The 27,694-nt window shown below is 37.7% G+C and overlaps 1 protein-coding gene across 8 annotated transcripts in view; it reads right to left on the reverse strand.

Annotated features, from left to right (window-relative positions):
• Positions 1–3,996: 3,996 nt before the first annotated feature.
• ZNF790 (zinc finger protein 790) overlaps positions 3,997–27,694 on the reverse strand; it is a 60,696-nt gene continuing 36,998 nt past the window's right edge. For 2 of the 8 annotated variants that reach the window (XM_067019067.1, XM_067019065.1), the window contains exons 2-5: positions 18,865–18,944; positions 17,727–17,853; positions 17,374–17,469; positions 5,992–8,115 (exon numbers count right to left, since the gene is read on the reverse strand). In XM_067019067.1, the coding sequence (XP_066875168.1) occupies positions 6,437–8,115; positions 17,374–17,469; positions 17,727–17,853; positions 18,865–18,873 (1,911 nt within the window). In that variant the 5' untranslated portion in view covers positions 18,874–18,944 and the 3' untranslated portion in view covers positions 5,992–6,436. Of the gene's footprint in view, positions 8,116–17,373; positions 17,470–17,726; positions 17,854–18,864; positions 18,945–27,176; positions 27,232–27,280; positions 27,638–27,694 lie in introns of those variants that run through there. The other 6 variants (XM_059045020.2, XM_059045017.2, XM_059045018.2 and 3 more) reach the window with 6 other exon arrangements.

Here is a 27,694-nt window from a genome sequence, read left to right on the forward strand (position 1 = left end):
AAGCTTGTACTCATAGCTTTGTTTTCCTTCTCCAGCCCTGCTCTCCTCTTAGGACTCTGCACATCTCCAGGAGAGGAACCCAGAAAGTTGATCAGTTCTGACAGTTCTCAAAACCATGCCTCACGTGAGTTGCTGTTTTTTCTTTCCTCCCTGAATTGCAATCATTTTGTTGGGTTATATGAACACCAGATATATTTATTCCCATATTTTCTGCCTTACTTAGTCCCGTAAAGGAACTGCTCCCAAATTTCTCCCATTCCAGTGAGTGATTGTAGCAAAGAGCTTCATTCTTCTCTAAATGTTTTTCCCTGCACCAGATGGTATTCTACCAGGAGCTCTGAGGAAGCAGAAATATCTCCCCTTAAGAGTAGTATTAGCACAGTGGTTTAGTGAGGTAGTTAAATGAGACACGTGACAGACTTTGATCTCTACAAACCTACGTTTTCCACTTGGAAGTGACAGCGTTTCTGCTGGTTGTTTCCAATCTCAGTGTGTGGTGAGATTTTTTTGTGAGGCCTTTGAAATTGGTTGGAGAACTGAGTCCTGAGAAGAAAGAGATCTTGCCTCTTGTACAGTTTCATGTTGCTGCTGTAACAAATTACTACAAACTTAGTGACTTAAACACAAACTTACTGTCATACTTCTGGAGGCTGGAATCTGAAATCAGTCTTATAGGGCTAAAATCAAGGTGTTGGTAGGTCTGTGTTCCTTCTGAGGTTCCAGAGGAAAATCTATTTTCTTGCATTTCCAGCTGCTAGAGGCTGCTCACATTCCTTGGCTCAAGGGTCCCCTCCATTTTCAGAGCCAGCAATCACATCATTCTGATCTCTACTTTCATTATCACATCTCCTTCTTTGACTCTTCTGCCTCCCTCTATCACTTAAAATACCCTGTGATCCCATTGGGCCCAACCAGAAAATCCAGGATAATCTCCCCAAGATTCTTAATTTAATCACATCTACAAAGTCCCATTTGCCATGTAAGGTAACATACTCACAGGTTCCAGGTGTTAAGATATGGACATCTTTGTGGGGTCATTAGTCTACCTACCACATTCTTCTTGCCAAGAAACCAATGAGAGGCAAGGCTTACCTTGGAGTTGGCCAGAATGTGTCAGAGTGATGCCTGTGTGCACCTAGACTGGCATCCATCAGCCTGCTGTAGCCTAGGAACACAGAAAGTAGGAGCAAATAAAATCAGCCAGATGTATACTCTTGAGAATTTTAGATTCCTAGAGCTAAAGACATTAAAGAATTTGTTTTAAATACTCCCAAATAAGCAGATCGTTACATCCATAAAATGAAAATACCGTATGCCCATTATATTTGGTGACATAATATAGTGACTTAATGAACTTGAATCTTCAAAAAGACTCTATGTTCCAGTCCAGAGATTTGTTTAAAAATTGTTTGGAGGGCTTCCCTGGTGGCGCAGTGGTTGAGAGTCTGCCTGCCGATGCAGGAGACGCGGGTTCGTGCCCTGGTCCGGGAAGATCCCACATGCCGCGGAGCAACTAAGCCCGTGAGCCATGGCCGCTAGGCCTGCGCGTCCGGAGCCTGTGCTCCGCAACGGGAGAGGCCACAACAGTGAGAGGCCCGCATACCGCAAAAAAAAAAAAAAAAAAAAAAAAAAAGACTTGCAAAAAGGAGAACTATAGTAGCTCTATATTCTTTCTTCACTGATTTGTAGTGTGTGTGTGCGTGTGTGTGTGTGTAAAAATGATAAATGCTTACTTTTGTTCCTTTACTTATCAAATTTTCAGAATAAGCTGGTACTCTCGCAAGCTTCATAAAAGGTTCTATCAAAAATTTTTCATTTTGAATTTGGAAGCTTTACCTACAATCACTGTTTCAGTCCACTGCAATAGCTTTTACGTGCTCAGATTATCCTACCTTTGGTCAGTTCCTTCAGGTTGACATGATTCTACAGTCTTTGACAGCTTTCTTGCTTTTAGGCATAAAAGATATGTCAGGATAATCATAGATACATCTCCTACCATTGACCTGTTCATATGTCATTTCTCCAAGGAGCCCCTGCTTCCTTTTATAGAAAACAGAATTTAGGAACCACAGATTATATACATGAAAACATGGTGCTCACTGCTTCCATGTCACTAATGTTTTTAGACTCCTTCATTGGAGAGGTAGGATATGCACACTTTCAAATTCACATGAAAGACTACAGGCATTTTACTTCTTTATTTTTTATTTTGCAAAAATTGAATCCTCATGAAATTAAGTTATGTACTTAATTTTGGACTCACCTACAATAATATCAATATTATCATTAACAAAAGGCTAGTAAAGCAAGCATAGATTTCTTTGTATTTCTTTGTCATTGAGATATAGCTCTCCTACTACCATGTCAAAATATTTTAACATCATTTGAAATTATTTTTCTTTACACTGTTATGTAATAAGCTGATGGTGAATCAAATTCCCTGGTTTTGATATTAGGATTGCTATTTCTCCTTTGACTTCTTTTTTAAAATAAAAGTCAATATGTAAAGTATCTCCATGGATCCAAAGTAAAAATATAAAACAAGGTTCAACCAAAGATAACTACCTTCCATCCTTGCTCTCTCTCAACTGTTGTTTCACTTTATTTCTTTTTGAAAGTATAGGTATATATAGTATTCCTTTCTTCCTTTCACAAATGTTAGCATAATATACATATTATTTTCCAATTACCTATTTTTTCATTTAACCTATCATGAAGATCACTCTATAGAAGTATGCAGCTGCACGATATTCCACTGTTACATAAATATGCTAACTAAACCAGTTTACGCTGGACATCTGGATTGTTTCCAGTCTGCTGCACTTATATATAGTATTTTTTAAATTTTTGTGCATACCACATTTTAATTTTACCAATGTATCTTTAGGATAGAAGTAAGGGTCTGGGTCTTATGGGATATGCAGAGATTACACATGGACATTTCTCAATTCCCTCCTATAAGAGTTGTACTGTTTTACATTCTCAGCAGCAATGTGAGAGTCCTTGTTTTTCCAGTCTTGCCAATAGAATATTTTAATACCTTGTTGGATTTCTGTCCATCTGATTGGTATGAAGTGGTATCTCAATGTAGTGTTACTTATATTCTCATCTCAACTTTCAGTCTCTTTATGGTTATTAGTTTGTGATATAGTTGCAAATACCTCCAGTTTGTAATTTTCGTGTATCTTTGTGAATATTGCTTTAGTCCTACAGAAAATTGACTTCTTCCTCATTTCTACTGGATTTTTTTTTTTTTTTTTTTGCGGCGGCCTCTCCCGCTGCTGAGCACAGGCTCTGGACGCGCAGGCCCGGCGGCCATGGCTCACGGGCCTAGCCGCCCCGCGGCACGTGGGATCTTCCCGGACCGGGGCACGAACCCATGTCCCCTGCATCAGCAGGCGGACCCCCAACCACTGCGCTACCAGGGAAGCCCATCTACTGGATTTTTGATTCATAGTTATTGATATCTCAATTCCAAGGTTATAAAGGAATTCACTCATGTTTTCTCATAGTACTTGTTAAGTTTCTCTTTCCCCCCCTTTTTGATATTTAGATCTCTTGATTTGCTGGGAATTTACCCTGCTTTATACCGCCAGGAATTAATCTACTTCTATCCCCTACATTTTATCCAGATGCACTAAGACTAATTATAACAAGTTCTTTTCCAACATGGTTGTAGTAAAATGGCTCCTGAGAAGGTGGTTAGGGAGAAACTAAGGGCTTTCTGTCATCTATAAGATAGGCTAGAGAAGACATTATCAATATTCACAAACATATCAGTGGAGTGGAGCTCAAGACGCATATACCTCAGGCATTCAAGGAGATCCAGAAATTCACCATGAAGGAGATAGGAGCAGTAGATAATACACTCAACAAGGCAGTCCAGGCCAAAGGAAAACAGAATGTCTCATACTTATCTTTATATGGATGTCCAGAAAGTTCTAAATGTTATTTTTCTCAGTGTACTGGTCACCTTAAAAAAAGTTTAGTCAGCATGAATGAAATAGCTTGTTTATTAATAATAAAGCAATATAACAAAAAAAATTTTTCATTTTCCCCATGAGTTGTGAAATTCCATAGAAGACAATAATTCGGAGGGAAGTACTGTTCCCTAATACTGTTTCTTTTAAAAAATAAATTTATTTATTTTATTTATTTATTTTTGGCTGTGTTGGGTCTTGGTTGCTGTGCACGAGCTTTCTCTAGTTGCATCGAGCAGGGGCTGCTCTTCGTTCCACTGTATGGACTTCTCACTGCGGTGGCTTCTCTTGTTGCAGAGCATGGGCTCGAGGCTTGCAGGCTTCAGTAGTTGTGGCTCGTGGGCTCTAGAGTACAGGCTCAGTAGTTGCAGTGCATGGGCTTAGTTGCTTCGCGGCATGTGGGATCTTCCTGGACCAGGGCTCGAACGTCTGTCCCCTGCATTGGCAGGTGGATTCTTAACCACTGCGCCACCAGGGAAGCCCCCCCCAATACTGTTTAACTACTGTTAAATAACTGAATTATAAACACATTAAATATATGTACATATATTCACTATTCCTTAATTCATGTAATACTAAAAGGTACCAAGAAAATGCACATAGAATAAACTTATTAAGTACTAAACTGAGAAGGTTACATTTTCATCATATTTTGCTGTTGTTTAAACTATAGAATTACCACCCATCCAGATTAGAGGTTAAACATTCTGAGTAAATATCATTTGACTATCATATTTTTTTCATGTATGTTCATGAATGAAATTATTCTGGAATATGTTGTTCAAGGGTTACATCTAATTTTATTATCAGAATTATGCTATTTAGTCTTTTAGCACAAGTGAACAATTTTTCCATAGGATTTTCTGTTCCTTCAGGGGGTACCCTATACAATTATCTGATCCTCCATTTTTTTAAAAAAAAGTTTTCTTCCAATTAGCCCTTTCTATTTACTCTCAAGTTTTAATCATTTAAGATAATGTCTTTCTAGAAAATAAACTTTACTTTCTATATTTAAAAATTTGTCTAATAGTTTATATATATTTACATGACCTTTAAAAACTCCTCTAAACATATGGTTGTATCACATTTCTCCTTTCTTATAATGTGGAGGCATTGCCAAAATCTAGTAAATAATAGTTTTCTTCAAAGAAACATTTTGATTTAAAATAAAAATCCTTCAGTATTGTTCTTTATTCCATGATTTTTGCATTATTTTCATTAAACCTTTCCATCAGTTCACTTGGAGGCATTTGCTCTTATTCTAGCTTGAGTAATCATTATTTAACTTGATAAAGATTTGGACCCCACTCTAAAAGCTGAAGATACAGTGGTGACAAGAAATAAACTGCCTTCAATCTTCTTGGTTTTATACACAGAGCAATTTCCACTGAGAAGTGCTATGGAAACATTCATAGGATTTGATTTATAGGAGTCTCATTATCATTCACATCCAAATTGCCTGTAATTTCACTTTTGATTTACTCACTAATCTGAGAATTGTTTATATATGTAGCACTAAACTTCCAAGAGGTCAGAATTCATTTGGCTATTTTCTAATTTCCAAAATTTAATTGTGGTGATAAAATGGATTATGCCATTTGGCTTTAGAAATTTGTTAGAAACAAATCCCTTCCAAATGCCTTAAAAAATGCTGAGCACTCAACACCCCCACTTTCATGAAAACCATAAGGCTTTCTTTATAGTATGAGTTTTTTATATAGCAAATGAAATTAATACTGAATCAAAGCTTTCTTTGCTTCATTCGATTTTACCAGCTTTTCTTCAGAATTAACATTCTGTTGTTCAATAAGACATACATACAGATGGCATATTTGTCTATAATCTCTTAAGGTCTTCCTCTCATAGAAATGGTCTAATACTATTATCAATGATGGTCATTAAGTCATTTAAATCCTCAAACTCATTTAACCCTTACAATCTAATAAGTAAGCAAACATAGAATTAAGTTACTTTCCAAAAAATTCGGAGGTAAGACGTACTGAAACTAAGACATACCAAATAAGTTGTATGACACAGCTTAAGGCTTTTCCAGATTAATTACAAAACACAAATTCACCTTTGGTGTGATTTTGTGGAAGTGCAACAAGATTTAAGTAATGATGGAAAGTTTCCCTAGATGAGTTAGACTTCAGTTCTATGCAGCATAATATCAACGATGTGGAGAATCTTTTGAGAATGATTCAGAACTGATTCACACAGTCACCTTACTTGTAGGACTTTACCCAATATACTTTATTTGATAACCAATCAGTAAAGCTTTCCTTCATTAATATAGATTGCATTAGGAATTCTTTGCTGTTGAGTGTGTTGTGTGCTCTGTCAAAAGGTCTTCCAATATTATTTACACTATGGGCTTTCTCAAAAGAAGGAATTAACTGAGATCAATTAACAAGTCATGAATAAAGATTTTTCCTACATTCTTATATCACAAGATTTCACAAGAGTGAAATAAAGTGAGAGCCTGGAGAAAATGCCCTCTCAAAATCTTTACGTTCATAGGATTTATCAAAAGTGTAAATACTCTGGTGTTGAGCAAAGTATGAGTCATGACTAATAGTGTTCCCATAATATTTCCATTGATAAAGATTCTCACCACTGTGAATTTGCTGTTCAGCAAAATAAGAATGGTGACTAAAGATCTGGCCACTTTCCTTACATTTATAGGGTTCTGCATCAGTATGAATTTTCCTATGTCGTGTTAGTTGTGAACCCCAGATAAAAGATTTCCCACATTCTTTACATATGTAAGGTTCCTCACCAGTATGTATTCTCTGATGTCGTGTAAGTTGTGAACCCCAGAGAAAGGCTTTTCCACACTCTTCACATTCATATGCTCTCTTTCCAGTATGGATTTTCTGATGTCGATTAAGTTCTGAACCACGAAAAAAGGTCTTTCCACATTCCTTACATTCATAGTTTCTCTCACCAGTATGAATTTTCTGATGTCGATTAAACTCTGAACCATGAATAAAGGTCTTTCCACATTCCTTACATTCATACGGTTTTCTTTCATTATGAATTTTCTCATGTTGAGCAAGGTATGAGGCCCATATAAAAGTCTTCCCACATTGCTTACATTCAAAAGGTTTCTTACCAGTATGAATTCGCTGATGTCGAGCAAGGTGTGAACTCCAGACATAGGCTTTCCCACATTTCTCACATTCATAGGGTTTCTTACCAACATGAACATTCTGATGTTGAGCAAGATTTGAACCACGAATAAAGGCTTTTCCACATTCTTTACATTCATGAGATTTCTCACCAGTATGAATTCTCTGATGTTGAGTTAGGTGTGAGGCACGGGTAAAAGTTTTCCCACACTCCTTACATTCATAAGGTTTTTCACCAGTGTGAATTCTCTGATGTTTAGTAAGATGTGATCGCTGACTAAAGGCCTTCTTACAGTCATTACATTCATAGGGTTTTTCACCAGTATGAATTCTCTGATGTCGAGTAAGGTCTGAGCCACAACTAAAGGCCTTGCCACATTCCTTACATTCATAAGATTTCTCACCAGTATGAATACGCTTATGGACACTAAGTTGTGAATGAAATCTAAAGGCCTTCCCACATTCCTTACATTTAAAAGGTTTTTCACCAGTATGAATTCTCCTATGACCAGTAAGACTTGAACGCAAACTAAAAGCCTTCCCACATTCTTTACATTCATATGTTTTCTTAGCAGTGTAACCTGTCTGATATTGAGTAAGTTCTGAATCAGGGAAAAAGGTCTTCTCACATTCCTTATCGTCACAAAATTTTCCACCAGTGTGAATTAACTGATGTTGAATACAGTCTGCGTCAGAACAAAATGCTTTCCTACACCCTTTAAATTCATTCAGTTTCATTACTGTATTAAGTCTCTGAAGTAGATTAAAAGTTGTGTGCTGGTTAAATGTGGGAATTTTTTCACAGGTGAGTATAATCTGCTTAAAACCTTCTTCCTGGTTTTCCTGTTGTGTTTCAAACTGACCTTTGCTTTCCCAATCACCTTTAAAACATAAACATTCAAGGCTATGTTTTTTACAAATTTCCATTATTTCCCACTGAGGTAATCCTCTGTCAAAAATGCCATTTTTTGGTGATGTCTTGGTCTTACACCTGGATTTCATGTCTGAAAAATAAGAAAACAAATTCATACCGTTTTACTGTTCAAAAAGAACTAAAATTTCCAATGTAGATATAAGAAATAAATCCTAAACTAAATAGAGCAGGGACTTCCCTGGTGGCACAGTGGTTAAGAATCCACCTGCCAATGCAGGGGACATGGGTTTGAGCCCTGTTCCAGGAAGATCCCACATGCTGTGGTGCAATTAAGCCCATGCGTCACAACAACTGAGCCCACATACCACAACTACTGAAGCTCACAAGGCTAGAGTCCATGCTCCGCAACAAGAGAAACCACTGCAATGAGAGGCCTGCGCACCACAACAAAGGGTAGCCCCCGCTTGCCACAACTAGAGAAAGCCCATGTGCAGCAACGAAGACCCAACACAGCTACAAATAAATAATAAATAAATTTAAATATATATATATAAAGTTTTGTTCAGGTCAATTTCATCTGAGGAATTCAACAACAACAACAAAATAAGTGCAGGTACTACCCCAATCACGGGATATCAATTTAAAGACTTAAGACTGTTTTACCCAGTATGGTAAATCAGCACTTAGCACGTTAGGTATTAAAAAAATTCTGTAAAAAAACAATACACTACACATCAAAAAAAAAAAAAAAAAAAAAGCAAAGGGGGGCGGTTATAGGAGGGAGTAAAGGATAATATTTTAAAAATCAGGGATGAGGAAGCACAACTGGCATCATGTGATAGCAATGTAATACACCTCATTGGCTAATCCCTTCCATCTCTACTGAAATGAGTACACATAATTCTACATTACTTTCTGTACAGATAAGAGGAAACAAAAGCATATCCATGCTAGCTCAGAGAAATGGAATCATACCTACTTACTCATTCTTCCATTTGCCTATGCACATTTAAATACTTTGCCCTGCTCATTTTCTCCACTGTGCCTATTAGTCAAGTCATTTTGTCAGATGATCCCAACCAAGGTGTTTTTGTTTTATTTATTTCTTGAGTTTATAGTATTGCTCATCCATTCGATTTTATGCTTTCAAGCCCTTTCTCAAGTGACCTTTACCAAATCTCCATGGGATATCACATTTACTGGTAAAATATTTTAGAAGAACAAAGCAAGAAAATACTACAACTGCTACTATTTGAATATGCTGAAGGGCTTATCCAATTTCTACTATTGAAATTGTACTGGGGGGGTTGGGAGGGAGGCTCAAGAGGGAGGGGATATATGTATACACATAGCTGATTCACTTTGTTCTACAGCAGAAACTAACAGAACATTGTAAAGCAATTATACTCCAATAAAAGAAAAAAAGAATTTGTACTGGTATTAGCATTTGGCTTAGAGACTGACAGAACATATGACATGTTCTCAAGGCTAAAGTAACAGAGATTGGTATCTAGGGTCTGTCTACAGGGGGCGTCCTAAACATCTCTCATGTTGAGTTATAACTGAAGGACCATAACCTAGGAATGTGGGTAAAACAGAGGTAGACCTACACAGGAACTACAGTTTCAATTTATCCCAGTGACCAAGGAGGGCAACGGATTGAGATAACAACAAAAATGCTTCAGAACTTTGTAAAAGCAAACAGAAATTCTCTATAAATGAAGATATCCTAGTGATTAGTTTCACATTTTGCAAACAGTGCCTGGCATGAAATTAAAGAAATAACCAGACAACATGAATATAGAAACTATAGAAACAACAGCAGAAATATATCTATTAGGATTCTAGATATTGGAGTTACGAGACAGAGTTCAAAATAACTATGCTCAAGTAGCTAAAACATAAAATTAATCATTTCATCAGAGAATAAGAAACCAATATAGGTCAAAAGAAAAATTCTATGAGAAAAAGATTGGAAAAGTCATAAGAGTAGCATTATGACATAGAAGATTCAGTTAGGAGATTAAACGCAAGTGTAAATGGAAACTTACACAGAGAAGAATGGAAGAAGCAGAAATATTTGAAAAGATAATGGCTGAGAATCTTAAAAACAATGTCCATGAATAGGTGTATGAATAAACAAATTACAGCATACCCATGAATGGAATACTACAGAGAAATAAAAAATAAACTATTGATACACACAACAACATAGATGAATCTGAAAATTATGCTAGCAAAAGAAACAAGGCCAAAAAAGTATACACTGTATAAGTCAATTTATATAAAATTCTAGAACATATAAACTAATCTAGAGTTGCAGAGAGCAAGTTAGTGATTTCTTTGGGATGGAGGTGGAAGAAGGGATGGATAACAAAGGGACACAAGGAAATTTGGCTATGACTGAAGTGTGTGCTGTCTTGATTATAGTGATAATTTCATGGATACACACACATGTCAAAACAGATCAAATTGTAACTTCAAATATGTGGAGTTTATAAGTTGCAAAATAAAAATTTTAGGACCAAAATAAAAGAAAACTAAAATCCTAAAGAAAACAAATGTCATTTTAGTCACTCTAACTAGGCACTAGTGTATTACTGTTTTCTTTATGTAAATGTCCATTCACACTAAAAATAAAAAGTATTAAGCCAACAAGTAATACGGATAAATCAAGCACAGAGCAGACAGTTATCGAATAAATATGAGTAGCAAATCAGTAAACAACTCAGGGGAAATATCTGTCCTCACTAGAAATCAATAGCCTTTATCCTATTAAATTATTAGAAGGTTTTAATTTAAAATGACCCATTTTTAGTGAGGCTACACTGAAACTTATTTTGTTCCTGACCTCCATATGAACCAATGCCCTCCAATCCTTAAGAAAACACAAGGATTAATGTCCACAATATACAAAAGCATTCAAGTAGTAGCTACCTCTAGGATGCCCACGTGCTTACCATGAATCAGCTGTTTTCTTCCAAACCTGTTTATACCAACTGCTCCTGATATTTTATTTATATATTTTTAATAACATTATATAAAGAAATATGAGAGAAAGGTTGTCTGTTTTTATGAAAACTAAGCTGAATGCTCTAAAAAAACTCATTCAAGAAGGCTACAAATTTTATGTTAGTAGTTTAGAGACTCAATCATAAAGACTGGAAAAAAAATAGGAGGGCAGCTCAAAATGAAAACATAGGAAGATCCTGAACTCACCTCCTCCCACAGACACATCAAATCTAGTTAAATACAGATACCCTCTGAAAAAGGCTTGACACTTAACTGAAAAGCTCTTCCACAGCAAAGGATCAAAGGGCCACACTGAGACAGGCAGGAGAGGTAGAGAAATAGTCTTTCCAAAAACCCCACCCCTGCTGTGGCAACTCACAATTGGGAGGGATCTCACAAATACAGGGTTCCCTATGAGGAGTAAAGGGTTCAAGCCCCACATTAGACACCCCAAACCTTGGGACCTACACTAGACAGATGAGCCCTCAAAATGCTTTGCTTTGAAAACCAATGGGGCTTATGTCCAGGAAAACCAAAGGGCTATAGGAAATGGAGATTCTGCTCTTAAAGGGCTTGTGCACAGACTTACTCACCCCAAGACCCAGGGAAAAAGCAGAAGTTTGCAAAGTGCCTAGACCATATATGGAGATCCTTTTGCTAATATTAAAGTATCTGCTGGGACCTGTTGTAACTGTCTCCAGGGATGGAGGTGCTGGCAGGTGCCACTTTACACTCTCCCTCTACTTTGCTAGCACCAGTGGGATGTGCTCTCCACAGTCCCACCCAAGCTGGTGACTGGGCTTGCCCCAGCCTGGTGTGTCCCCACAGCCACACCCAACCCATTGGGCAGTCTTGCCCCAGCCTGGTGCCCTCTGCAGCCCCACCCAACACAAGTTGAGTCAACATGGGGGACGTCCACATACCCAAGCCCACATCCAAGGGGACATCCCTTGAATACCTGGCTCTGAGGGCCAGGGTGGGGTTGTGAGTTTGGTTTCCATGGGACTGAAACAATCAGAGAGTTCTTGGCAGGCTATTACCCCCAGGGTACTGCACAGACAGCAGACTGAAACACAGCCCCAGTCTTCCTATAACCACTCTTCAAGACTGGGAGAGGTAGCTGTTTCACTTAATACACAGAAACAAAAATAAAGAGTCAAGCAAAATGAGGGAAAAAGAAATATGTTCCAAATGAAAAAGCAAAATAAAATCCCAGGAAAAATATCTTAATGAAATGAAGATAAGTAATTTATCTGATAAAGAGTTCAAAGTAATGGTCATAAAAATGCTGAGGAGCATCTGACCTTGGGAGAAGAATGAACACTGAGAGAACTTCAACAAAGATGGAAATATAAAAAAGTACCAATCAGAAGTAACAGAGTTGAAGAATACTGAACTGAAAAATACACTAGAGGTGTTCAACAGCAGACCAGATAAAACAGAAGAAAGGACTGGTGATTAGAAGACAGGGTAGTGAAACTCACCCGAACAGAGAGCAAAAAAAAAAAAAAAAAGTTTTTAAAACTGAAGACAGCTTGACAGACCTATGGGACAACATCAAGCAGAACAACGTTCACATTACAGGAGTCCCAGGAGAAGAGAGAGAGAGAAAGAAAACTTATTTTGAAAAATAAGGTTGAAAACTTCCATAACCTGGGGAAGGAAACAGATATCCAGATCCAGGAACCCCAGAGAGTTCCAAATAAGATAAACCGAAAAAGACATCCACACCAATGTAATTGAAATGTCAAAAATTAAAGATAACGAGAGAACTTTAAAAGCAGCAAGAGAAAACAACTTATTACACACGAGGTAACCCCATAAGACAATGAGCAGATTTTTCAGCAGAAACTTTGCAGGCCAGAAGGGAGTGCCATGATATATTCAAAGTGCTAAAAGCAAAAAACTTACAGTCAAGAATATTCTACCTGGCAATGTTATCATTCAGAATTGAAGGAGAGATAAAGAGTTTACCAGACAAGCAAAGGCTAAAGGAGATCACTACAACTACAGCAGCCTTACAAGAAATATTAAAAGGACTTTTTTAAGCTGGGAAAAGGGCACTAATTAGGACACTATAACATATGAAAAAAAACCTCACTGGTGAAGGTAATATCTAGTAAAGGTAGTGGACTAATCACTTATAAAGCTAACATAAAAGTTAAAGGACAAAAGTAATAAAAATAACTACAATAATTAGTAAAGGGATACACAAAATGAAAAGATGTAAAATATGGAATCAGAAACAAAATGTGGGAGGAGAGAAGTAAAAATGTAGAGTCTTAGAATGCATTCAATTTAACTTGCTATCAACTTAAAGTAGAGTGTACATATACATACATACACACACACACACAAGCACACACATATATGCTGATATTTGTGAGCCTCATGGTAACCACAAAGCAAAAATCTATAATAAATACAGAAAAGATGATGAGAATAGAATCTGAAAAAAAACCACCAAAGAAATTCATCAAATCACAAGGGAAGAGAGCAGGAGAAGAAAGAGGAACCACAAAACAGCCAGAAAACAATTAACAAAATGGCAGTAAGTATATCCTATCTATAATTATTTTAAATGTAAATGAATTAAATTCATCATTCAAAAGACGTATAGTGGCTGAATGGATAAAAAAGAAGACCCATCTATATGCTGCCTATGAGAGACTCACTTCAGGTGTAAGAATACACACACACTAAAAGTGAGGGGATGCAAAGAGTGTTCATGCAAAAGGAAGCAACAAAACAAAAAAGCTGGGGGAGCTATACTTATTTTAGACATAGAAGATTTTAAAACGAAGACTATAATATAACACAAAGATGGGCAATGCATAATGATAAAGAGGTCAATACAACAAGAAGATATAACACTTGTAAATATCAATGCAACCAACACTGGAGCACCGAAATATACAAAGCAAATATTATCAGACCTAAGGGGAGAAACTGACAGCAATACAATAATAGTAGGGGACTGTAATATCCCACTTACATCAATAGATAAATCATCCAGACATAAAATCAATACGAAAACATGCGCCTTAAATGACACATTAGACCATATTAACTTAATAGATATATATAGAACATTCCTTCCAAAAGCAGCAGAGTATCCATTTTTTTCAAGTGCACATGGAACATTCTCCAGGATAGATCATATAGTATGCCACAAGTCTCAATAAATTTAAGAAGACTGAAATCATATCAGCCATCTTTTCTGACCACAACAGTATAAAATGGGAAACAAATCACAAAAAGAAAACTGGAAAAATCACAAAAAATTTGGAGATTAAATAACATGCTCCTGAACAACCAATAGGTCAAAGAAGAAATCAAAGAAGAAAACAAAAGATACCTTGAGACAAATGAAAATGGAAATACAACATACCAAAATCGATGTCTTGCAGCAAAAGCAGTTCTAAGAAGGAAGTTCATAGTGATACAGGCCTACCTCAAGAAACAAAAATATCTCAAATTAACGATCTGACCTTACACCTAAAGGAACTAGAAAAAGAAGAACAAACTAAGCCCAAAGTTAGTAGAAGGAAGGAAATAATAGATCACTAAAGAGACTAATAGAGACTAAGAGACTAATAGTGAGACTAGTCTCCCTAGTAGAGACTAAAGAGATATTAGAGGGAGTTCCTTGGTGGCCTAGTGGTTAGGATTCTGGGCTTTCACTGCTGTGGTCCAGGTTCAAACCCTGGTTGGGGAACTGAGATCCTGCAAGCCATGTAGTGCAGCCAAAAAAAAAAAACAGATACTAGAAAAGATCAATGAAACTGAGAGCTGGTTCTTTAAAAAAATAAATTGACAAACCTTTAGCTAGATTCACTAAGAAAAAAGGAGATAGGGCTCAAATAAATCAGAAATGAAAGAGAAGTTAAAACTGATGACAAAGAAATACAGACGACCATAAGGGACTATTATGAACAATTATTCACCAACGAATTGGACAACCTAGAAGAAATGGATAAATTCCTAGAAACATGCAATCTTCCAAGACTGAATCATGAAGAAATACAAATCAGAATAGACTGATTACTAGTAGTAAGGAAACTGAATCAGTAATCAAAAACCTACCAGCAAAACAAATCTCATAGACACAGAGAACAGAATGGTGGTTGCCAAAGGGGTGGGAGGTTGGGTGAAATGGGTGAAGAGGGTCAAGAAGTACAAACCAGCAGTCATAACATAAAGTAGTCATGAGGATATAATGCAAAGCATGGTGGTTATACTCAATAATATTATATGGCATATTTTGTAACTTTGTATGGGGATAGAGGATCTCTAGACTTATTGTAGTGGTCATTTCACAATGTATACAAATATCGAATCATTATGTTGTATATGTGAAACCAATATAATGTATGTCAATACAGCTCAATAAAAAAAATTTTTTCAATATTGGGAAAAAGAAAGCATCTACAGTTAGACTGCCTAAATTCCCACTCCCTTTAACAAAACAGAACCAAGAAATTAGGAGAATGAATTATTGGAATGGTTGATATAAGAATAGGCAGAACTGCAATTAGAGAAAACATGTCATGGCCCTCTACTGAAACATGGATGAAACAGTTATGGGTTATAAATAAATAGCACAGGTTATTTATATAATTTTGTATGATTTAAAATAACTTTTTTCAATGAAGTATCTTAAATTAGTTGGGCACATGATTTTCTAACTTTGAACCCTTTGGCTAAGGAATCTCATATCTGAAATATAAGTATCATCTAATGCGGAAAAATCCCAGGAATAACTGATGTGTACCAAGAGTGGTAACTTCAGTAACAAGAAATGCAGAGCAACCTTAATATATAATAGTATAATCATAATATGTGAAAATAAACTAAAATTAAAAAGAATAAAATAAAAAGAATAAAATAAAATAAAAAGAATAAAAATATGAGAGAAAACTCTATATACCTCATAGAACAAAGTTAAGTTTTAAAAGCATTTATTTTGAAATAATTATAGATTCACAAGAATTTGCAAAGATACTCCAGAGAGTCTTGTGCACCCTCTGCCCAGTTTTGCCCAATGAATACATCTTACATAATTATACTACAATATAAAAATCATGAAATAAACATTGGCACAATATATGTGTATAGTTTTATGTCATTTCATCACATACGTGGATTCCTGTAATCAAGATACAGAAATAGTCCATCACCACAAAGATGTTCTCTCTCATGCTATCTCTTTATAGTCATAACCACCACCACTGCTCCCTGCCCATTCCTAACCCCTGGCAACCACTAATATGTTCTCAATCTCTAACTTTGTGATTTCCAGAATTTTGTATAAATGAATTCATATAGTATGTTAATGTTGTATGTCAATTACACTTTTGAGATTGGCATTTTTCATTCAGCATAACATCCTTGAGATTCATTCAAGTTTTTCCATGTATCAATAGCTCAGAAAAAGAACAATTTTAAAACATCAGTATAGGTTCTGGAATTTAGAAACATGATTCCAATAAGGAAATAAAATTTATTTTCTTTCCTTGATATTTCCAATAAAAAAAGAAGCTCCAAGAGTAAGTTATTTCAACCTGACTCCTGCCCATAACAGAAAATTCATTAATTACCATCTAGTTGCCAAATATACCCCTTGCTTCCTTTTGACAGCCAGGACTTGTCTTTTATGACACTGTACTCTCTCCTCATTGTCTTCCAATAGCCCTAACCTCTCTCCTGCCATTTCCTCTTCACTGTAGCAAAAAACCATAAAAAAGCAGCCTATTAGGCCTTCTCTTAATGTAAAGCCTACTCTGCAGAAATTTATGAAAATGTTCCAGTCATAGGAAAGAATACCAAGTTTCTTAATTGATTACAGACTCTTTGTTAACCCTTCTTAACCTAAAATGAAATTATAAAATCAATAAATGTTGCTTAAAAGAAAGAGTTAATTAATGAAGAAAATGCAGAAGCAAGGAGAAACTAAGCAAAATAAGAAAAATTCAAGAGATAGCAGGTAAAATGAAAAACAGGGTCAAAAATGTTTTTTTAGAGAGTGATGAAATTTACAAATATAGAAATGGAAAAAAAGAAATGGGAAGAAACTTAATCCAAACCATAGCTAAACTGACCACTGGAGGAAAAGAACGGCATTTACATTTTCATAACATGAAGGAAAAATAAGAGCACTGAAATGGAGTGGTATTTGGAGTTGAAGAGAAGGCTGAGTTGGAAATTCATGTTGAAAAGGTTACTTTTATTTCTAGGTCTCAGGCCTTTATCCACAGGCTTCTGGCCTCTGAGGAGGAAATTCTAGACCAATATTACAGAGATGTTACTGACTCACTAAACAGCTGGGTGTTATCTGCAATGATGGCCTCCTTGTGCCTGCTCAGCCCTCACTCACCTGGGCAAGGTCCTCTTGTCTCATCCTTCAAAACCATCCAGGGCTCTTTCCCCTTCTCCAGTAAAGAGAACACATCTGGCTGATAAAGGCAAAGTCCTGACCAGAAAATAAGAAATAGGAAATTACCATATGGTAAGGGTTCCGTAAGTCCCTTAGTTATTAGAAAGGGCAAGAAAAATGCATAAAGGATGGGGAAGATGGAGTTTCCCAATGATGATGACTATTGCCAAATTTATAAAGCACAAACCATTTTCCCAGAAATAGGTCAGAAATCCCCCTAGACACTTGAAAGGCAATCCAAAAGTTCACAATGTAGGAATCAGGAATTTCTGGGGTCAAATTCTGAATCTTACCCAGTGAGATCATGTTGCTGTAGTTCTCCAACATCACGTCTCTGTACAGAGCTCTCTGTTCCAAGTCCAGGCACTCCCACTCCTCTTCAGAGAAGTCTACAGCTACATCCCTGAACATCATCAACTGCTGAAATGACAAACCCAAACATCAACAGTGAAGTTAAAAGAAATCTTTTAGATGGATGGGGAAAAGATGGAAAAGGGAACTGTAGGAAGAGGTCCATACATTCAGCAAAAAACTAGAGTTGGCTGCCTGTAGTGCGGGGGGGAAATGATATGGAAATTAGTGTCCCTGAAGCCAAGTGCCTATATGCTCTTAAAATCTCCTGTTGCTCAGTCACAACATTGTTATGGCCTTCCTGTAACAAACATCAAGACAACAGGATGGCAGCCCAGAATAACAGATATCATATGAGTTCTTTGTTGATACCACCAAGAGGCTATAACAGCCTGGAATAATCAACTCCAGATTTACTGTGTGAGAATAGTTTTCTTTTTTTCTTTCAGCTTCTTTTACTAGGATTTTCTATTAGTTGAAGTTGAAAGGATTCTTAAGAAATACACTCTCTAACTGAATACCATTCTCTGTGGAGAATGTATAAAATCTCTAGGCTGTCAGCTGACTATCAGCCCATGTCTTGTTAATGATATTATTCTCTCATTGATTTCCTGGCAAAATCCCAGATTGCTCTGAATTTAACTTCCTCTTTATATTCTCTATCTAAAAGCATGACAAAGTGCCACTACTAAAATGAATACCAACTAACACCAACTCCCATCTTTCTTAATTGAAACAACCCATTATATAGAGTAAATAAAAGCTTTCATGTAGTGGGTCCCTTTTAGTCACAAAATTCCACCTCATTGAGTCACAGTTTTGATTTTTAAAAGTCTCTACTATTTCCTTTAAACAATATCTTTTCCTTCAGTGCTCTGTCAAAGTATTAGGTCACAGGAGGTATTGAATGCCATGTTGGAGAGAAGAGGGACATCTAGGGAAGGCACCAGACTGTTTCACAACTATCACTTACCACATTGAATAGTGACTAAGGTAAGCAGTTTAAGGATAAGGAATAAAAATATTGACATGATGTGATATAAATGGTTATATTTTTGGAGAGAAGAAATTCCAACTCACATGGGCCATAACTTAAAATTCCAAGAGTCGCTCAGTCTTCTAGATTCCTCTCCCAGTGAAGCAGTCTTGAGAAAGCAGAGCTAGAGGGAAGGAATAATGAGAGGTCAGGCTTTCCTCAGAGCTTTCAAATGGAGTAAGAATACCATTTTATTCCTTGAAGGAAGGTCAGAGGGAATCTGCAGAAATCCTGGCCCTATCCAAAACCCAAGAGACTCAAATACAGCAGGATGAAGCTTCAATCCAATCAGTAATGCTAAATCATGACAGGGATCAGGATATTTGGGATATGAGATAAGGCCATTCTGACTTGCTCTGAATAACCCCTTTAACAATAAGGACCCAAAGGTAGACATCCCCCGGAAACTCTCCAATCTGGGAGCCCAGTGCATTTGCCCAGGGCCCTCCTGTGTACTTCCCTGTACGACAGTGACCTTTCATCTATCTCCTCTATGTCCCACAAAATGTATAATACTTACTGACTCATTTTTATCTAAAGCACTCATACCACAAAACTAAGGGCAACCATAAACAAAATGAAAAGATAACCTACAGAATGGGAAAAAATATTTGCAAACAATGCAACCGACAAGAGATTAATCTCCAAAATACACGAACAACTCATACAGCTCAATATCAAAAAAACAAACAACGCAATCAAAAAATGGGCAGAAGCTCTAAATATACACTTCTCCATAGAAAACATAAGAAACATTCATTCCTATGAGGAGTAGACTACACCCTCAATGAGCGTATGTAAGCAGGAATGCTATGAAAAGGTGATTGATGGTGGAGGTGGTAAAAGGAGGCATAGAGATGTCAGGGGGATTTAAGGTGGCAAAACACATAGGCTGTATTCTTTTATTTTTTAAGAAGTTTTACTGATATATAATTCATATACTCTACAATTAATGCATTTAAAGTGAGCAACTTTTTTTTTAGCAAATTAACATGTGCAACCACCACAAGTCAATTTTAGAATATTTTCATCACCTCAAAAAGAAATCCTGTATCCTTTAGCTATTACTCCTTGTCCCCTCAACCCCCTACACTCTCCCTCCACCTCTCCCTCAACCCTAAGTAACCACTAATCTACTTTCTGTCTCTACAGATTTCCTGTTCTGGATTTTCATAGGAATGGAATAATATAGTATGTGAACTTATTGTGACTGGTTGTCAAAATTGTGTAAACATTTAGGATAAAGTTTTCAAGGTTCATCCAAATTGTAGCATGTATCAGTATTTCACTCCTGAAATACTGGCTGAATAATATTTCACTGTATGGACAGACAACATTTTGTTTACCCATTCATCTGTTAATGGACATTTGGATTGTTTCCACCTTTTGGCTATTATAAATAACGCTGCTATGATTATTTATGTACAAGTGTTTGCTTAATACCTGTTTTGTCATTTTCAGAGTATGAGTTTCACCTTCAGTTGTTAAATTTATTCCTAAACATTTTATTTGTTTTGGTGCTACTGTGAATGGAACTGCTTTCTTAATTTCATTTTTGGATTGTTCATTCCAAGTGTATAATATACAATTGATTTTATTTATTGATCTTATATCCTGAAACTTTGTTAAACTTATTTCTTAGTTCTAACAGTGTTTTGGGGTATGTATTCCTTAGGATTTTCTATATAAAAGAGCATGTTAGGGCTTCCCTGGTGGCGCAGTGGTTGAGAGTCCGCCTGCCGATGCAGGGGGCACGGGTTCGTGCCCCGGTCTGGGAAGATCCCACATGCCGCGGAGCGGCTGGGCCCGTGAGCCATGGCCGCTGAGCCAGCGCGTCCAGAGCCTGTGCTCTGCAACGGGAGAGCCCACAACAGTGAGAGGCCCCCGTACCGAAAAAAAAAAAAAAAAAGCATGTTATCTGCAGATAGAGATGGTTTTACTTCTTTTCCAACCCAGATGCTTTTTCTTTTTCTTGTCTAATTGCCCTGGCTAAAACTCCCAGTACAATATTGAATAAAAGTGGCAAAGGCAGACATTCGTGTCTTATTACTGATCTTAGGGGAAAAGCATTTAGACATTCACCATTAATAGCTGTAGGATTTTTATAGATAACATATATGAGATTGAGGATATTCCCTTTTATTCCTAGTTTATAGTGTTTTTATAATGAAAGGGTATTGGCTTTTGTCAAATGCTTTTTTGGTGTCTATTAAAATGATCATGTAATTTTTTTTTTATTCTATTGATATGATGCATTACATTAATTGATTTTTGGATGTTCAGATAACCTTGCATTCCTGGGACACACTCCATTTGGACATGTTGCATAATTCATTTCATATGTTGCTGGATTTGGTTTGTTAGCATTTTGCTGAGGATTTTTGTATCATATTTTTATGAGATAAGCTTTGTTTGGTTTTGGTATCAGGGTAATACTAGCCTCATTGAATGAATTGGGAGCTTGACTGTATTCTTTAATTGCAGAAAATAAGACATTGTGGCTCTCAGAGCTGATAGTAGGGGTCTTCCTGAACCAGGTTAGGTTCTGAACAACAAAGATGGCCTGGATATTCAGAGGGGTTATCTTTTAAAGAAACTGTCTTCTATTGTAGTAACAGAGGAAGGAACTCTTGAGTAGAAGAACCTAAAAAACTACCTTTTCCCCGTTCACCTTTTCATAGGAAAGTGCCAGTGACAGGTATACCAAAAAAAAAAAAAAAATCACACTCCAAAAACAAAATTAGAAACACCATGTCCAAAGATAAAAGTTTGAGGGCTTCCCTGGTGGCGCAGTGGTTGAGAGTCCGCCTGCCGATGCAGGGGCCGCGGGTTCGTGCCCCGGTCCGGGAAGATCCCACGTGCCGCAGAGCGGCTGGGCCCGTGAGCCATGGCCGCTGGGCCTGCGCGTCCGGAGCCTGTGCTCCGCGACGGGAGAGGCCACAGCAGTGGGAGGCCCGCGTACCACAAAAAAAAAAAAAAAAAAAAAAAAAGTTTGAAAAGAGTGTCTAAATTCCCCATGTATAAAGAAAACTCACTAAAAATTTCAGAGAAGATTAAAATTATTACCCAACATTCCAATATGAATTTTTTAAAGTTATGATACAATCACAGCTCAGAAGCAAGTCTACATGCACAAATCGTACAATAATCTCAGAAAAGGGGAGGAAGTGATAGGCAGACCACATATGAAAGCTAGTACAATTCAAGAATTAAAGAGAACCACTTCATAGGCAAAACCACTTTAGAAATGAAGAATAATTACAAAGAGCACAACACATGACAAATACTACAGAAAGTACAGCATGGAACAAAAAATATAAAAGTTAGCAAATGGGGCTTCCCTGGTGGCGCAGTGGTTAAGAATCCGCCTTCTAAGGCAGGGGACACGGATTCGAGCCCTGGTCCGGGAAGATCCCACATGCCGCGGAGCAACTAAGCCCATGTGCCACAACTACTGAGTCTGCGCTCTAGAGCCTGCAAACCATGACTACTGAGTCCATGTGCCACAACTACTGAGCCTGCACTCTAGAGCCCGTGCTCTGCAACAAGAGAAGTCACCGCAATGAGAAGCCCACACACTGCAACAAAGAGTAGCCCCACTCTCTGCAACTAGGGAAAGCCCGCGGACAGCAACGAAGACCCAATGCAGCCAAAAATAAATAAATAAAATAAATAAAAAATTTTTTAAAGTTAGCAAATGGAACAAAATGAAACAAAGAGATGATAATTATTATAAGAAAAAAATGAAAGTCAGAAATGGTCCAACTTGCTGGACAGCTGCAAGTAAATCAATGAGGTTAGAACACACCTTCACGTCATACACAAAAGTAAATCCAAAATGGCTTAAAGACTTAAATATAAGACAAGACACCTTAAAACTCCTAGAAGAGAACATAGGCAAAACATTCTCTGACATAAATCATACCAATGTTTTCTTAGGTCAGTCTCCCAAGTCAGTAGAAATAAAAGCAAAAATAAACAAACTGGACCCAATCAAACTTATAAGCTTTTGCACAGCAAAGGAAATCATACACAAAACGAAAAGAAAACCTACAGATTGGGAGAAAATATTTGCAAATGATGCGACCAACAAGGGCTTAATTTCCAAAATATACAAACTGCTCATACAATTCAATAACAACAACAAACCAACCCAATTAAAAAATGGGCAGAAGACCTAAATAGACATTTCTCCAGAGAAGACATACAGATGGCCAATAGGCACATGAAAAGATGCTCATCATCGCTAATTATTTGAGAAATGCAAATCAAAACTACAATGAGGTATCACCTCACACCAGTCAGAATGGCCATCATTAAAATCCACAAATCATAAATGCTGGAGAGGGAGTGCAGAAAAGGGAACCCTCTTACACTGTTGGTGGGAATGTAACTTGGTGCAACCACTATGGAAAATAGAACGGAGGTTCCTCAAAAAACTAAAAATAGAGTTGCTATATGATCCTGCAACCCCCACTCCTGGGCATATGCCCAGACAAAACTATAATTTGAAAAGATACATGCACCCCTATGTTCACAGCAACACTATTTACAATAGCCAAGACATGAAAACAACCTAAATGTCCATCAATAGATGAATGGATAAAGAAGATGTGGTACAATTGAATACTACTCAGCCATTAAAAAGAATGAAATAATGCCATTTGCAGTAACATGGATGCAACTAGAGATTATCACACCAAGTGAAGTCAGAAAGAGAAAGACAAATACCACGATATCACTTATATGTGGAATCTAAAATATGACACAAATGAACATATCTACAAAATAGAAACAGACTCACAGACATAGAGAACAGACTTGTGGTTGCCAATGTGGGGGTGAGAGAAGATAGAATTGGGAGTTTGAGATTAGCAGATGCAAACTATTATATATCGGATGGATAAACAAGGACCTACTGCATTGCACAGGGAACTACATTCAATATCCCTGATACTACCAAATGTAAAATAGATAGCTAGTGGGAAGCAGCTACATTGCACAGGGAGATCAGCTCAGTGCTCTGTGACCACCTAGAGGGGTGGGATAGGGAGGGTGGGCGGGAGATGCAAGAAGGAGGGGATATGGGGATATATGTATACTTACAGCTGATTCACTTTGTTATACAGTAGAAACTAACACAACATTGTAAAGCAATTATACTCCAATAAAGATGTTAAAAAAAATCCTGTGATAAACCATAATGGAAAAGAATATGAAAAAGTATATATATATATGTATAACTGAGTCACTTTGCTGTACAGCAGAAATTAACACAATATTGTAAATCAACTATACTTCAATAAAATTAATTTTAAAAAAAGAAGTGATCCAACTTGCAACTAGGCAGAGCCTCTAGAGATGAAATCCAAATCAAGAAGAGATTATTAAAAACTACATTTTTAACAATCAAGAATAATTTTCTGAACTAATGCATGAATATGCATAATGAAAATACACACTATATTGCTGGAGAAAATGACTCAAATTGTCTGTACCAAAACATTTCCTAATAAAATTATTAGACTAAAATCCATGGGGAATCAAGATAAAAATATCAAGTCACCTATAAGAAAAAGGAAATTCAGTTGTCATTAGACTGCTTAATTCAGTGCCCCAAATAGTGAGGTAGCTCCTACAATATACTGTGGAAAAACAAATGAGAGAGTCAAAGATTTGACATGCAGCCAAGCTGTCCTTCAGGTACAGGGGACATAAAGAGTTCTAAATGTTTATCAACTGTATGACAACTGTTGAATGGACAAATATAGTTGGTATATGCATGCACTGGAATACTAGTGCATTTAGCAATGCAAACAGTAAGCTATATTTACATACAATACGGATGAATCTCACAAACATAATGTTGCACAAAAGAAGCCAAAAGGTTATATACTATATGACTACACTTACACATAAGTTCAAAAACAGACGAAACTGATGTATGGTGGTTACTTTGGGGAAGCTACTGACTGAACAGGAGCACAAGAGGGACTTCTGGAATGCAGGCAATGGTTTATTTCTTGATCTGGCTGCTTATCACATGGGTGTTCCCTTTGTGGTAACTCAAGGTGTACAATTTTGATTGTATTGGTTGTTTGTATCATCATGTATACACTTGTCTGTATATATGATAAACTTCAAAAAAGGTTTATTTTACAAATTATGGAGAAATATATACAAGGCAAAATGCAAACAAACAAATAAGCAAGGACCATGATCTTGAGGATGCTAAAATACTAAAGTCTACCATTCACAATAAACATATAACAATTATGAATATCTATATATCAACTAACAGCAGGAAGTTTCATGAAGCAGAAATTACAGGTTGTACCAGATAAACTTTCATTAATAATAGAGAATTTTAACACATTTCTCTCAATCCAAGATAAACCAAGTGCAAAACAAATAACTATAGACTGACCATATGTTAGATGACAAAGAAAAATTCATTAAATTCCAATGTTAAAAAATATCACAATGCAGAAAAACTCCAAGTTACAAGAGGGGGCTTATGTGCTTTACCTAAAGTTCTAAATTTTATCAATAGGGATTGAGTTCCCCTCCTGTCACACGGTTCAAAACCCTTCCACAGAGCTGAGGCTAAGAAACTATACCACTATATTAGTTTTCTACTACTGAGTAACAAATTATAAATGCAGTGGCTTAAAACAATACAACTTTATTATCTTACTGTTAGGTAAAAGTCTGACATGGTTCTCACTGGGCTAAGAGCAAGGTGTCGGCAGGGCTGTGTTTTTTTCTGCAGGCTCTGGGGGAGAATTAATTTCTCCAGAAATTATCCAGTTCCTAGAGGCCACCAACACTCCTTGGCTCAAGGCTACCTTCCTTTATCTAACCAGCAACTTTGCATCTCTCTGACCACTGTTCGGTGATCACATCTCCCTCTGACTCTAAACTCAGCTGGAAAAGATTTATTGACTTTAAGGACCCAGGTGATTAGTTTGGGCCTAACTGGATAATCTAGTATAATCTCACTTCGAGGTCCTTAACTTAATCCCATTTGCAAAGTTCCTTTTGCCTTGTAAGGTAACACATTCACAGGTGTCCAGACATCCTTGCAGGGACATTATTCTGCCTACCCCAACCACTGTTAAATGTTCCATCCTCAGCTTCCCTTCGGAGGGAATTCTCAAAAGTCCACCTTTCTAGCCCAACACTACCTCTCCAACACTGCTGAGAATCCAACCAGAATAACCATCAGTATCCCCTGCATCCATGTTTATGTACATCATAAAAGGCCCTAGGCTCCTTGATCATCTCTCTTTTCAGACACTCTACTCCCCATCAGTTGGATGTCCCATTTTCTCACCCCTCCTCAACTCCCAACACTTTCCAATATGCCCTCTGGAATTCACAGTCATAAACCCCTCTTTTATCCTCAACCACCTCCCTGAACACTCCCTTCACCTTTGGATCTTACAGAAACCTGGCTCTCTCCAGAGGACTCTTGCAGCCCTCTCTACGTTTTTTTTCCCCCCTACAACCTCTTGCCACTGGGTCTGGAAGTGTGGCAGGTGTCCTCCTTGCTCTTATTACTCTCAGACCTTTCTCCCTTCGTCCTCCACAAAAGCTCTACCTTTGAATTTCATGCCAAGAGATCATATATAACTCACCACACCTCACTGTTGCTGACATCTACCAAACACTGTATATTTCCTTCCCCTTGTTTTTTCAAAACTTGAGCTCCTGGCTCACTCGCTGCAACGCTACTACCCTTCTTTTATTCTTGCAATTTCAGTACACACCACACAGATGAGCCTGGTTTACTCACACTTTCCTGTACTTCTTTTCCTTCTCTAATGGCTCATTCCCACCAGCATACTGATAGGTTACTTCTCCCACACCAGCTGCTGTTCCATTTTCATATTTACAGAAAAACTCTTCGAATATGTGGTCTACACTGTCTCCCATTCCTCTCCCCTCATTCTACATTACCCTACTCCAATCCAACTAATATCCCCACAGAAACTGCTCTCCACACATTCACGAATGACTGTGAACGTTACTAAACGCAACGCTCAATTCTTTGTCTCTGGCCCCACAGTTGCTGCTACGATATTTACACACACGGTCACGCACATGGTGACGCAGTCACAATCATATACATGCACAATCACACCTAAATTACAACCACATACTGCTCCCGTCACCATCGCACCGTACACACACACACACACACACACACACACACCCCTCTACGGTTCCCGTGCGATCACTCCCACACCTTGCTTCTGTATCAATTTCACACAAGCACCCAAGGTTCCCTATCGCGATAGCTAGCACGCGCGGACATGCATACTCAACTCCCCACCGTCTTTCCTTCCCACACCTGCTGGCTGGTAAAGCCTGACTCCGAAAATGTTAGCCCCTCACTGCCCTCCCCCGCGGCCTCGGCCTCTCAGGGCTCATTCCGCTTCCGGGTCTTAGACTCACTCGACTTTGCGGTTCCCTCAAGCTGTGGATGTTCCTCAGGGACTCGCGCACGACCCCTGCTATGGTCCTGAAAGGGCCGGTGTGCGGACAGAACTTTGCCTCGGATACGGCGGACACTGGGAAATGTAGTCTGGAGCCGGGACAACCTTTAAGAGCCCAGAGCCCAGTGGTCTCAATTCACAGGCCTCAGTCTTGGACCCTATCACTTCGCTCGGCAAAGACCATTGTCCTCACACCGCTCTATCTTTGGCAAGAGTCAACGAATTCCAGGCCGCGTTTAGAACGCAAGTCGCAACAGTCGATTCCACGCTGCTCTTCCTCCGCAAACAAATGGCCCTCTCTGGGAACTTGGACCATAAGCCAACTCGGTCTTTCGACGGGAAGTAGCCGTGAACGCGGTGGCCTCTGGGAAAT

The sequence above is a fragment of the Kogia breviceps genome, chromosome 18, assembly GCF_026419965.1.
Source record: "Kogia breviceps isolate mKogBre1 chromosome 18, mKogBre1 haplotype 1, whole genome shotgun sequence".
Classification (NCBI taxonomy): Eukaryota; Metazoa; Chordata; class Mammalia; order Artiodactyla; family Physeteridae; genus Kogia; species Kogia breviceps.